Source organism: Oryza brachyantha, chromosome 7 (assembly GCF_000231095.2).
Source record: "Oryza brachyantha chromosome 7, ObraRS2, whole genome shotgun sequence".
NCBI classification, from domain to species: Eukaryota; Viridiplantae; Streptophyta; class Magnoliopsida; order Poales; family Poaceae; genus Oryza; species Oryza brachyantha.
The window spans coordinates 3,666,772-3,681,685 of record NC_023169.2 but is presented as its reverse complement, the minus strand read 5'-3'; the positions used below and the strand labels follow the sequence as shown (position 1 = coordinate 3,681,685).

Genomic DNA, 14,914 nt, shown 5'->3' with positions numbered 1-14,914 from the left:
ACATACCCAGTCGAGTATGAGTCAGATAGGCTCAGTCTATACAGATTAGTACTCTATCTCTTGTAACTCGGATATGGGATATACCCATGTACTGTATGTATTCATATAGGGAAGAAAATTCTTAATTGTAAAGGAACCTGTTAAGTATATGGCAAGGATTAGTATTCTACGTCTGGTTTACCATACCTAGTCGAGTATGAGTAGGACGGGCTCAGTCTTATCAGAATAGGACTCTATCTCTTATGATTAACCCTATCTCTTGGTATATAAGGGGAGGCAAGGGTCCTCAAGGATCATAGTCTAACAGATCATTGCTAAGCCTGTTCTAGGGTTTTAGACTATCAATCTACATACAAGCAGGAGTAGGGTACTATTTCGTCTTGAGAGTCCAAACCTGGGTAACTTCTATTCTTTGTGCACCATAGTACTTTTGGTCTCATGTGCCATTCCATATATTATTACTCATACAAAACATCGACGGTTGGCGTGCCAAGGTGGGGATAGTGCTAATATCAATCTCGACAAGTACGATGGCCCCATCGCCAACATTGTTGGTGCCTCTTTCATATTCTGTAGGAGAGCATAGGTTAGTCCTTAACTTTTTCGCCATCAATCATCGTTGTCGAGTGGTGATCTCGTCACCACGTCGGCCACATCCATCTTCATCGTCGGGTGGTGATCGCATCACCACACTAGCCACATCCACCTTTGTCGTCCAGAGGTGATCTCATCACCAGACCAGTCGCATCCACCATCTCCATCAAGAGGTGATTGCATCACCACGCTAGCCACATCCACCTTTGTCGTCGGGTGGTGATCTTATCAACATGTCGACCGCATCCACCATCGTCATCAAGACTATCGTCACCGAGCGGTGATCTCATCAAGACGCTAGCCACATCCAGCTTTGTCGTCAGAATTGTTGCCGCCGAGTGGTGGTCTCATCACCACACCAGCTGCATCCACCTTCATCGTCGTGTGATGATCTCATCACCATGCCGGTCACATCCACCATTTCCATCTAGAATGTCACCGTCAAGTGGTTATATCATCACCACGTCAGCCACATTCATCATTGCCATGTTGGTCATATCCACTGTCGCCATCGGTATTGTTGCCATTGAGTGGTGATCTCGTCACCACACCGACCACAATGATCATCGCTGCCGGGTGGTGATCTCATCACTACGTCGTCATCGTCAATGTTCATCGCATTCATTGCCACCACCAAGTGGCGACCTTATCACCAAGTCGGTGGTCTTCACTGCTAACAAGTAGTGATTCCATCCCAATCATGGTGTTTGCCACTGCTGAGTGGGTATGATGTTCCTACATCAGCACCTTCGTCACCGTTGAGTGGTGATCTCATCACAACATCGAATGTGTCTGTCATCGGACTTCTACCACTCTACAGACAGTTGTCTTCACTACTATCAAGTGGGTATCTAACCACTAGCGTTGGACATTTATTGCCCCGTGGTCAGCTACCTTCATCGCTGCCAACGGACATTCATCACCCCATGGTTAGTAGCCTTCACCGTTGCCATCGCACGTCCCCTGCCCCACAGTCAACAGCCTACGTCACCCCCGAGCGATGACCTCTAGGCCACCACTACCGTCGTCGCCATCAAACTTCATCATCTCCACGCGGGGTCGTCTTTGCTACCGCTGATTGGCAACTACATCTCCACACCGGCTACCTTCGTTGCCGCCAACTGGTGACTTCATCGCCACTCTGGCCACATTCACTATCGTCAAGTGGTCCTTCCTCTGTCTTCTCTATATGTTTCACTAAATTACACCATTATATTCGTTATAGTTAAATCTTTGCAACAAAATGTCACATTATTATATCTTAATAAAGAATATATATATATATATATATATATATATATATGTTTCAACTAGTGGAATTCGATATTTCACTTGTGGGAAGCAAATGTTTCAACTAGAATTTGACCATGTTGTATGTTTTTAAGTTTTGTGTTATAATAAATTTTTATTTAGTATTAAACACGGTGTTATTTAGATGTTTCAATAAATATTTTCTAATGTATCACCAGTTTACTTGTGAATGCTGCATGTGTTATTCTTTAGATGTTTAGTAAGTGTGTTTCAATAAGTATAACTCAACGTTTCACTTGTGAGGAGTAAATGTTTCAACTAGAATTTGACCATGATGTATGTTTTAAGTTTTGTGTTATAATGAATTTTTATTTAGTGTTGAACATGATGTTGCTTGGATGTTTCAATAAATATTTTCTAATATATTCTAGTTTACTTGTGAATGTTGCATGTGCTATTTTTTAGACGTTTTAGTAAGTATGTTTCAATAGGTATAACTTGAGGTTCATTTGTGTTTCAATAGGTATGTTTTGAGGTTGTTTCATGGCCACTATAGAAGAGCAAGAAACATATGTAAAATAATACTCTTAGTGATTTTTTTTGATGTTTTGAACAATATATTTTCAATGTTTATTTAAGTAAAATCAATATGTTGTAGTGGTTTTTTTACTTTTACTTTTTTTTTGCTTTTCATTAGATGGACAATAAATGTTTCATACTATACAATGAAAAATGTTTTAGAATGTTATTCAATTGTGTTTCATTATTTTAATATAAAACATTCTAGTGAAAAATGAAAGATTTTTATGTGACCATCTAATTTTTAAACAAAAATCAGGTGTTAGATTTGTAGGTGGATCCCACAAATATTAAGCACCCATGGGTCATGGCCCCTGCCTCTCCCTCTATATAATCTCAAGTAGTTGTATTTCTCTTTGTCTACTTGTCTCGCTTGACATACAACTTCTCTTTGCTCATATGTGTGCTTCTTTGTACTATCCATACATGCATGCAAGTTTTAAGTGATATCTAAAATGTTTTTTCAATTCCCCCCTCTATAGGCCAATTACATTGTTATAATTGTTACATTTAAATATTTATAACAAGATCTTATATAATTATATTCTAAGTAAATTAATAGGTGCATCTGTCTCAATCTTTACTATTCGTTGGTAAATGTATTAACTCAAGTTTAACTATGTTGTGTATTTTCAAGTTTGTGTGTTAGAATGTATATTTTTTGAATGTTGCATACGATGTTATTTGGATATCTCAATAAGTTTTCTCTAACGTTCATTTTCATATGTTGCATGTGTTATTTTTTTTATATGTTCTAGTAAGTATTTTATGATTTTTCAATACTAAAAAGTTAATGTGTGTGCCATATAAATGCTTTAGTTAGGATCAATATTTTTCTAGACGCAAGACGAACTTAAATGACGAGCCAATGTCTAGCACTCAGACAAACTAAGTAATATTTAGACACATTAGACATATTTGACGTATTAAATGAATTAGACAAATTAGATGTCGTCTAGACGATATGCACTCTGGATATATACATAAAAAATATATGATAAATGGTAACATTGATGAGATTTCTTAGTTCTAAAGTCTCATCAGAAATGACAAACATAAAAACAATCTAAATAAGTAAATAATAAATCAATAATTACAGGTTCATGATAACTTGATTAAATATAGTGGCTAACATCATACAATTCCACTTGCTCATAACCCTAATATGTTTATGTTGACTTAGGCAGGATGGAAAAGATCTCATGCTCACTATGCCAAAATTCGAACATCATCAAGATGCAAGTTTGGACACATATTGCACCGTCTAAACATGTCTCGTGCTCATCTAAAACCCTCGTATAGACTGTTTAGACCATCTACGACTGTCCAGACGTGATTGATGTCTTGGGCAGTGACTAAGGCCTAAACTAGACGTTAGCCTGACGTCTTGTGTGTGGACGTGGTCTAGACGTATTAGACAGACGTCTAGAAAAAACATTGGTTAGGAATATAGCAATTTTGTTAAAATATAGTCATGGAAGATTTTATTGTAAATATTTAATTATGACAAACACAACGGTGTAAATATGATTACAAGTTGAATAAGAAATTTAGAAAAAAATGTTTAAAGTTTTATTAAAACTGTTGTTGCAAAGATGGGTAGATGGCCATAGATGTACTCATGCATAGCACCTAAGCAGCATGCACCAACAACTAGGAGGTGCAGAGCAGCCTATGAGGATAACTAGGAGGTGTAGGGGCTAGGGTGTCTAATTTTTGCCGCCGCCTGGTTGTACCCCATAATATTGCATTATTTAGAGGCTTAATATACATTTATTTTAGACATGCGGCCAACTGAAGCCATGGAGGTTGTGAACGAATGGGGCCCTGGAGTTTCGGCGCCTACTTCGCTCGCACCAATAGCGCATGGCGGCCACCCCCTCTCCGTTTCCTCCTCACCAATGCCAACGCAAGGGCTCTGTTGCATGCGCGCGTGAGTGCCTCCTCTCTCCCTCCTTCTCTCCCACCCCACGTCTCCCTTCCCACCCCCACCCCAGCGCCATCTCTCAGCTTGGCTGGAGCGGCAGGAGGTGGCCGTCGTCCGTCCCCGCCTTCTCCTTTGCCTCTCATAGTAATGTAACTTACCTACTTGTTGGATCCACTCATGGTTTCATCATATACAATATCAGATTTGTTTGAGTGGTATATATTGGTCGTGTTGTTGCATGCTTTTTCTTATAGATCATTTTTTTGTTTTGACTTTGGTTTTAGTTCGCATCAGAAATGTCATTCCCTAAAATTTGATACATTTTGTCGTCTCGGTTTTGAACAAAATAGTGATGTAGTTTTCTTTGATATGTTTTGGAGGTTGAAACGCAACCAAAGTATATTGAAGGTCAAATTAATCCGCTGATTTGATCAATCGAATTGTTGGTTATCACGGCAACCGATTAAGGTGTTTGCTATTGCATTGAGCAAATTGTTAGAGTTAGGATCCTAATTGTTTGTGATGTTAATAACATTTTCTCTGCCAATTAATTGAACTTGCAATAGTAGGGGATGGGTGTGATATCTCGAAAGGTCCTGCCGGCGTGCGGGAGTTTGTGCTATTTCTGTCCTGCATTGAGGGCACGATCAAGGCAACCTGTTAAGAGGTACAAGACAATCCTCGCTGAAATCTTCCCCAAGACGCAGGTTGACTCTCGTTGCATAAATCTCTATGTTGTTGCTTTTATATGTATGTGTGGGAAACACCAACTCAATGCATTATTGAACGATTGTTGCTCCCAAACTAGTTAACTACTTGCTCATACATTTTCATGTTTTAGGATGAAGAACCAAATGAGAGAAGGATCGGGAAGTTGTGTGAGTATTGTTCGAGGAACCCTCTTCGAGTGCCCAAGGTTTGTGCCCTCACCTTCCGATGTGATTTTTTTAAGTAGTATTGTTCCTCATATCCACTTGTTATTGTTAATTATATATTGATTGGCAGCAAATTCACCTTAATCATTTCTCAAGAAATTAACACTTGGTTTAACTTCATTATTTTCATATTGGTATATGAACAGATCACAGTTTTCTTGGAGCAGAGGATTTATAAGGAATTAAGAACTGAACAGTATGGTTTTGCAAAAGTAGTGATGTTAATATATCGTAGATTGTTGGTTTCTTGTAAAGAGCAGATGTGAGTCTTCTTTTTCCCTCCTGCTGCCCTTTTCGTTAATAAGTTGTTGAATCATATTGAAACATGTGATTCCATTAATCAGATGTTAATACTATCACTTGGTTTGCTCAATGCAGGCCACTATTTGCAAGTAGCTTATTAAGTATTGTACACACTCTTTTAGATCAAAAGAGGCAGGATGATATGCGCATCATAGGATGTGAAACCTTGTTTGACTTTGCAGTCAATCAGGTATTTCCATAGCGTGATGACGACAAGTGGTGAAGATTTCTTTCAAGGACATGATTATCTTGTTTATGCTTTTATTTATATCTATTTTAGGTGGATGGTACATATCAGTTCAATTTGGAAGGTCTTGTCCCAAGACTATGTGAGCTAGCTCAAGAAGTAGGAGAGGATGAGAAGACCATTACCCTACGTGCAGCAGCCCTACAAGCCATTTCAGCTATGGTAAGCTTTACTGTTAAACCATGTCAAACATTCATTATATGATTCAGCCTAGAACAAATGAGTAGGAAGGAAAGAAACATGGGAACATTGTATGTTGCTAGAAAAGATTCAAATGATACTTAATATGTAAAATGTCTAGCACTGATTATAGAATGATGAAGAAGCGAGTAGGAAGGTGAAATTATATAAGTATTGTTTACATTGACATAAGGGATCCAAATTGCATTTCACTTTTAAGCAAACATAAACATGCATGTTGCATAACACATATAATTTGCACTCAACGTTTGATGCATTCCTATGTGATGAACAGGAGCTCCTAATCTTAATACTAACTGGATATATTACTAATAGTTTTCTTGCGGATACTATTTTGCAACATAACTTGTAGATAGATCCTTTTTGTTCTCACTATTTTTTTACGTAAAACTAATATTATCTACAGTAGCATACTGCTTTATTATTTTACTGCAAATTATCTTCATGGTAATGGTGTAAATGGATGGTCTATTCTTGTTTCATTTCTCTTCAAACATATGTTCTAACTATTCTATGCATTTAAACTTTGCAAAACAAATACTTTTGTTAGTTATAATATCATTTAGTTTCTTGTGCTAAGCAGATTTGGTTCATGGGTGAGCTCTCACATATTTCATCAGAATTCGACAATGTAAGTTATAATTGAGTGTAGTTCATTTCATTACATATTTTAATTGCATACAGTTTAAATGGGAGTAATTAAACATTACCTAGTTATGGATCATGCATGGACTTGAACTGCCATAGTAGTTAGTATTGCGCTATATTGATAACTATGCCTTTTGTGGTGGACTGTCTGAATCGTACACATGCAACTATAGGTTTATGTCTCACTTATTTATGCATTTTCAACTAAACATCAACTAATTATTGCTCGTGAGATCTTGGCACGAAATTCATGAAGTGCTATATCCAACAATCCTAAAGAAATAGTGAAATAAATATGAGCCCGGTAATGCATACAATTTTCTTCCTACTATCAATTTTGGTTTATCCATTTTGGTTAATTTCTATAGTATTATGCTTACACAAGCATGTTGCAATTCCAAATGTTTCATCATGGACTTTTCTCTATTATTTTCATTCTTAGGTTGGTCAAGTAATTTTAAAAAACTAGAGTTCTAAATGTTTCATCATGGACTTTCTCTATTTTTTGTTTTCCTTCTTAGGTGGTTCAAGTTGTACTGGACACCTACAGACCCCAGAAGATGCAAAATGATGATCAAATTACCAAGGATTCAAGCAACCAGTTGGAACAAGAAGCCCAAAAAACAGAGGATTCATCCCCCTTTGTCATCTCTGCTGTTCCCTTGTGGGAGAGCATAGTTAATGTTAAGGGAGGCGTTAACCTTCCTGAGTAATACTATCTCTTTCTACTCTGTTGATTTGGTTTGTCAATTCTTTTTTCAGTAAGTGGTTTCTCAATGGATGCATGTGATGTAGGGAGGATGCTAAGGATCCTAAGTTTTGGGCCAGAATAAGTGTGCATAATATGGCTAGACTTTCTAGGGAGGCAACAACATTCCGTCGTATCCTGGAGTCTTTGTTTCGGTACTTTGGAAACAACAGTTCATGGTCACCGGAAAATGGACTTGCTCTTTGTGTATTGTTGGACATGCAACTGTTAGTGGAAAACTCAGGTGCTTCATTTGCATTGTTTTCACACAAATACTCAAATTATCATGTGGAAAGAACTTAGAGATTTATTTTGTTTAAATACTTTTACAGGACAAAACATGCACTTAATGTTATCTCTACTGATAAAGCATATTGAACACAAGGCCATGGTGAAGCAACCAGAGATGCAGCTTAGTATCGTGGAGGTAGCGGCCACCCTAGCAGAACAATCCATTGCTCAGGCCTCGGCAGCAACTATAAGTGCGATAAGTGATCTTGTGAGGCATATGAAAAGAACATTTCATATTACTCTTGGTAGCAAAGATCAAGAACTAGTAAAATGGAATGAAAAGTTCCGAAAGGCTATAGATGAATGTCTGGGACAGTTGGCAAAGAAGGTATATTCCTTTTCTCTCCCTCCGAACTTTATTTTTTCTTATACCTGTTACATTAACATCACATTGTTTATATAAATATGAGGGATTTTAATTGATGCCCCTCAGTGGTCTATTTGTTTCGTGCAATACTATTAGTTTTAGAAGATGGATCCATTATGCATTGAAGATTTATTAAGAGTATTTTGTTGAATAGGTTACTGATGCTGGACCAGTTCTTGACATGATGGCCGTGATGCTAGAAAATATTGCTAGTACTCCTATTGTAGCTAGATCAACTGCAGCGGCTGTTTATCGGACAGCTCAAATAATCGCTTCGGTACCAAATATTACCTATCAAAATAAGGTATATTGTCAAAACTAATAGAATAAGGTTGCATTACTTTCTTCTAGTTTAAAGACTTATCTCCTTCTATATTTGATGTTAGGTGTTTCCAGAAGCTCTGTTTCATCAATTACTCTTAACTATGATCCACCCTGATCATGAAGCCCGTGTAGCTGCGCATCGCATTTTTGCTATTGTATTAGTCCCCTCTTCTGTTTCCCCATCGATTCAAGCAAGTGTCTCAAGCCAGGCTAAAAAACATGACATGCAAAGGACACTCTCTAGGGCCGTCTCAGTATTTTCATCTTCAGCTGCCATCTTTGACAAGTTAAAAAAGGACAAGTACTCGGACAACTCACAAGGTGAAATCAAGGATAGTGGTGGCTTACATAGTATCAACGAAGATACTAGTAATCCCAAATGCCACAACCTACCTGTGTCTCAAAGTCGTCGACGTAGCATGAAGATTCCTAATTTCTCCATGAAGAGGGGACCTTCAATGGCAATGAGAGCTCCTTCAGTGGCCATTAGAGCCCCCTCTATATCTTTGAGAGCTCCTTCGATGTCTTTGAGAGCGCCTTCTATGTCTTTGAGAGCACCTTCTATGTCTCTAAGGGCAGGCCAAGGTTCCTCAAGCCATGAAGATGAAATGGTACGTTAATCAAATCAGGCATCTTCTTTAACTCAATATGTATTAACTAAAATCACATAAATGTTTCTACAATATCTTGAATGCACTTAGGAATCAGTTTTGCTGAAGCTGAGTAGTCGCCAAATCACACTTTTGCTATCATCCATTTGGGCTCAAGCAATATCTCCTGAAAATACTCCAGCAAACTATGAAGCCATTGCTCATACTTATAGTTTGGTTCTGTTGTTTTCTGGATCCAAGGTAATCTTTCTTCTTGTAACATATCCCATATGTATATGTTATTAAGAACATTGTGCCAAACATTGATATCATACTAACTAAGCCCTACTATCAGTGGCTAGTGTTGATATTTTTTTGCCAAGCATAGAAATATTTATCTTGATTTCTTATTTTTATGATTCTACCTTGTTTTGCTCTTCCAGGCATCAGTTTTTGAGGCTCTCACGCAGAGTTTTCAAGTTGCATTTTCTCTAAGAGGCTATTCACTGGCTGAAGCAGGTAGCTATAGCCTTTAAGTAGCATGAATACCAAAGAGAAACACATCGTTCAATGTATCACGAAAACTTGATCTCATGTTGTGCACGAATCGGGTTGTTGTACCAATGACTTGCACTAGAATTTGAGTTTGGTTCCTTTTCATTGTCTTAACTTTTCTTTTTAAACCTTGCAGATTCGTTAGCACCATCTCGACGTCGTTCCTTGTTTACTCTTGCTACAGCCATGATTATTTTCTCTTCAAGAACTTTCAATGTGTCACCTCTTATTCCTATATGTAAACAAATGCTTAATGAGCGGACGGTATGTATATTCACAATAGTGTCTAATATGTTTTATCCATATGTGGTGTAACTTCCTAAGCAAATACATGATTTTAAAAGGGAAATGTTTACCTATTTGAAGTGGTAAAAATACATTTTAATATTAAGTTCATGGACATAATTTACTCTTTATTATAATCTTATTATGATTCGTTAGCTTACTATTTTGTCCATCCCTTGTTTTTATGTTGTGCTTGTTATCCTATATATATATTTTTTAAGTACGATTGCAGTACACTGATAATGGTATCATATGTGGTCTTGCCACCATGATTTAAAATCATTTCTCCAAATCTATGCAATTTATATACCAAAATTGGATTTTAATTACATCTATATTTAGTCTGGAGAAAAGCAAACTAGAATTGCTTGTATTGTTATTAGAGGCATTTTTATACCATTTTGACTTCATAAATAGTTAGTCCATATTTTTGACATGTGCGTCTTGTTCTATCTAGGCTGATCCCTTCCTTCATTTGGTGGATGAGAGCAAGCTTCAAGCAGTGAAAGATTCCCTAGATGATCCATCAAAAATATATGGATCACCAGAGGATAATAGCAATGCGCTGAAGTCCCTTTCAGAAATAGAACTTTCAGAGAGTCAATCCCGAGAATGCATTGTCTCCACAATCATGAACAACATAACAAATATGCTTGATGTAATACCCATCTCAATTGTCTATTACATTCATTGTTCAAACATCAGATCAGTGAATGTGATGTGTTCCCTAAAAAATGTAAGTGCTATTGATTTTTGCGTTTCTGTAGGCGGAGTTGCATAATGTGAAGAATCAACTATTAAGTGATTTCTCCCCTGATGACATGTGTCCAATGAGCACTCAATTTTTTGAAGCACCTGGTGAAAACTCATTATCAGGATCTCATGAGAATGGTCATCATTCGGAGGTATTATAGGCTTGCACATATATTTGACTCCTACTATAATTGCTAAAGTTGTGTACTTTCAATAGGCTGCGCTGATCGACCTAGGAAATGACCATGATATCTTTGGGGAAGCTTCAGAAAGTACAATTGCTTCTGCAACTGCTGTGCCTGTAACAGATCTTCTAAGTATAGATGAGCTTCTTGAAACAGTATGTCTCACTCTCTCAAACCCTTCTTCTATGTTCTTGATGTAATGTTACGATGAGGTAATTGGCATGAATTGAGTTACTGATGTGTTTGATAGTTTGCCTTATAGTAGGGTTTCTAGGCAAAACAGGTAAACAATATTAGATTGAAGATGATTCATGCAACTTTAAAATTCAACAATACATGCATCCATGTGATACATCAATATCAATGTTCCTTTTGTTGGGAGAGAACACATAATTCATATGCCTAAAATGCTACATTGTCTAGCATATGTTAAATTAATATATTTCTTTTATGGCCTAATTAAAGAAAAACAACGAAAAGTAAAGAATTATTGATGTGTAAGTTATGTTCACTTGGCATGATAATCATTAATATTTTCATCCTTTGGCATTTCATAGGTTGTCACAGACCCAACACCTCATACAGAACGAGTGTCTGTATCAACAGACATGCCATTCAGGGAGATGACTAGCCAATGCGAAGCCCTTACGGTGGGAAAACATCAGAAAATGGCCACCTTCATGAGCTTTCAGCAAATTATGCCAGTGGTTCCCACGCCAGCCAATCAACCCAACCAAATGGAATTTGCTATTTTCCCTGATCCATATCCGCCTCAGGTATAAATGATAGAACAATTTCAACTGTTAATACCATTCATTACTTTGTAAATGCATTCATAGGGAAACTGGTATCAATGATTTGATTTTGACCAGGTTGGAGTGCCCAACACAAACCCGTTTGTCGATGATAACATGTATGGTTATCCCCAGCATGTGAGTGGAGCCAATCCACAACACATGAATGGAGACAATCCGCAACCAGCCTATGATCAATCCCAACAACAGTTCCTAAGGTTGCCAGCATCAAGCCCATATGACAATTTCCTCAGGGCTGCTGGTTGTTGAGGTTAAGCTTGCATCAGCAATTCTAAATTCTTCACATAAATGAAAAATCTCCAAACGATGTTGAATGATGCTGTAATTTTTCATTTTTTGCAAGAAGATTATGTCCATGCGTGTGGTCTTAGAGGGTCAACCAGATTCAATATCCATTCAATTCATTATTTTATGTATAGGAGTATATAGATACTAATTCTTCTATTTTGTTTTACCATTGCAACGTGTACAGAGGGACTGGGGGAAATAGTGCCTCTATCACGAGCGGCACATGTAGTATGTGTACTTTATGTATGTAAAAATGTCACATGCTACAAATTGTGGATAAAAAAGAGAAGGCAATGTGGATAAAAAAATTGTGCGTGGTAGTGTGATTCTTTCACAATTTTGTAAAGTTTGACTACCTAAGTTATGAAAAACTTAAATATATCATTTTTAATATAGCATAAACTTGTATTTTAAATGATATCTATGGTCAAAATCAACTCATGGCACTCTTCAACCATCTACTCTTAATTTGCTATATGCATCTACCATGAAAGGCAACAACATCTAAGGCAGCTAGCTAAAGGTCCACACATGAGATGAGACATGTCATTAGCTTATGATTAATTAATTTTTATGTATTATATACTTGAAAATGAATTTATTTGCTTTTCCAAGAGGCTTCTTGTCACGCCCTGACTCTAGGCCAAGCACGCTTAACCCCGGGGTCCTCTTGAGATAAGCCTCCAAAAAGAAGCTACAACTTATTGGCATGAGTGTTCTATCAAATCCTATTAAGCCTTGGGCCGGGATGTTACAAACACCCACTCTCAAAGGACTCAACGTCCATGTCGGTCCAACATAGCCACACTTGGGCAAACAACCAGGAACGTTCCCCTCTTGGCGACGTCTGTGTGTCCAGGTCCGGCCCATGTGCCATGTCGTGTCCCCGCATGGCGCGTGCTCGTGAAACCGCAAAGGTCGGTTCTGATACCATTCTGTCGAGAAAGTTGACATTCTGCCATTTTCAAGGTTGGGTTTCGCTCGAATGTCATTCCGCAAATTGGCTTCGCTATTATGCCATCGCAAACATACGCCAGACCACTGCTTCACCATTTTTCCATTTCCACCGGATTAAGCCACTTAAATTTCTTTTCTTAGACTATTTTGCCCCTGGCTCATCCATTAGGGCAGAGCGAGCAGAGAGAAAGGGGATGAACTCACTCTCCCTCTCCGTGCTCAACCTGGCGGCGGCGGCGCCGTAGATCGACCTTGTCGCTGACATTCCCCCGCCGACATTGCCATTTCCCCTCCTCCGCCGAGCCATCCCTGCCACCGCCAACCCATCCCCACCACCGCTACCACAGCAGAAGCCCCTACATCATCGTCGCCTCGGCTCAAGCTCGGGGCGGCGCCATCGCCATTGCCGTTCCTTCCGCCACCGCCGCCGCCATCCCTCACCTTGCCCTCATCCTCGCGAAGGACGTTGTCCCCGAGATACGCTAGGAACCTGGTGGAAGCGATGGAATGTACTTGGCATGAGCTAGTTGTGGGGTAAGAATATGGTACTGTTGATTGTCTTCTAGCTTGTTATGACCATTTTTTTTGGTATGTGGGCTGCTGCGAATCGGTTAGAGTTTGCTCTAACATTCGTCCACATTTTTTTCTTCAGGCTTGAGGAGGAGCCTACACTTAGTTTAGCCGTGGTTGAACCCGAATCAGACCCTCCCTCTGATTTTGTTTTTCATATTTCGCCCGCTGGGGTAGTTGAACCAATTCCTGGTGGTGGTTTTGCCCCAGCTAATTCCGATGTTGATTGGGATAGGCTAGAAATTCTTGCTCGAAATGATGATGAAGGAAGGCTAGATATAGTTGGGGATGACCAATTCTATGAGCTATTGGGTTTGAGGGCTGAAGATGAGGCTGAGTTTGCTAGGCAAGCTGGTGCTCACGGTGTACGTCTTGATGTTGCCAGTGCTACTGTTGGCGAGGGTGCTGCTAGTGCTGATGGATGTGATGTTACTAGGGCAACAATTCCTGTTCATGATGAAGTCCCAGGGGAGAGGGTCATGGCAAGAGGGAGGTGAAGGGCGGGGATGGCGATGCAGCGTACCGCTGGCGCCGGAGGAGAGCGGCAAGCTCGTCGCTGGAGTAGTGGCCGCCGCCCTTGCTTCACTGAAACCTGCTTGTCTGTTCTAATGAGCAAGGGGCAAAATGGTCTGAGAAAACATTTTTAAGTGGCTTAATTCGGTGGAAATGGAAAAATGGCGAAGCAGCGATCTGGCATATGTTCGCGATGACATTATTAACGAAGCCAATTTGCGAAATGGCATTCGAGCGAAACCCAACCTTGAAAGCGATCTGGCGTATATTCGCGATGACATAATAACGAAGCCAATTTGCGAAATGGCATTCGAGCGAAACCCAACCTTGAAAATGGCAAAATGTTAATTTTCTCCATTCTGTCACGCTCTGACCCTAGGAATCCCCTGGGCCAGGCCCGTTAACACGTGGCCTTAATGTGGCCGCTCTCTAGGACATCAAGACTTCCCTTACTCATGCGCACCCGGGAATAACTTCTCGATCAGTCACCCATCCCATAAGTGTCACGACTAGAGTTTTACCCTAGCGAAAATTAATTAAATAATATATTAAAAATAATTTATTAATTAAAGTTCAAGAGAAAACCGTGTATAAATTAATTTAATTAATGGGAAGCTTTTTGGATATTCTAAAATGTCCCCAAAGCATTTTAAATTATTAACAAGATGTAAATTTGAATTGCAGTCAATAAAATTTGCTTAAATAAATTAAATAAAAGTTGGCAAAATTGGAGGTAATTTCTTTTTTCCTTTTCCTTTTTTTCCTCCTTTTTTTCCTTTTTCCCTTCCTTTTTCCTTTCTTTTTTCCCCTCTCTTTTTCCTCTCTTTCCTTTTCTTTCCTTCCTCCCCTGTGCGATCTCCACCTTTCCCTCCTCCCTGCGGCCTCCTTTCCCCTCCCATCCCCTGGTCGCACCTCCTCTCACCTCCCTAGTTTGTGCGATCTCTCTCCACTTCCCTGCTGGACGCACTCCTCCCCACCTCTCCACCTC

General features: G+C 39.1%; 1 protein-coding gene across 1 annotated transcript; it reads left to right on the top strand.

The window, feature by feature from the left end:
• The first annotated feature begins 4,732 nt into the window (after window positions 1-4,732).
• On the top strand, window positions 4,733-12,268 carry LOC102712271 (protein SEMI-ROLLED LEAF 2-like). The gene is made up of 20 exons (XM_006657485.3): window positions 4,733-4,819; window positions 4,918-5,058; window positions 5,193-5,267; window positions 5,433-5,548; window positions 5,665-5,779; window positions 5,870-5,998; window positions 6,621-6,668; window positions 7,207-7,394; window positions 7,481-7,677; window positions 7,766-8,052; window positions 8,246-8,395; window positions 8,478-9,026; window positions 9,117-9,266; window positions 9,449-9,524; window positions 9,697-9,824; window positions 10,303-10,503; window positions 10,613-10,750; window positions 10,816-10,938; window positions 11,341-11,559; window positions 11,656-12,268. Exons 2-20 carry the CDS (start codon window positions 4,924-4,926, stop codon window positions 11,845-11,847), a joined length of 3,216 nt encoding a protein of 1,071 aa, XP_006657548.1. The 5' UTR covers window positions 4,733-4,819; window positions 4,918-4,923; the 3' UTR covers window positions 11,848-12,268.
• The last annotated feature ends 2,646 nt before the right edge of the window (window positions 12,269-14,914 follow it).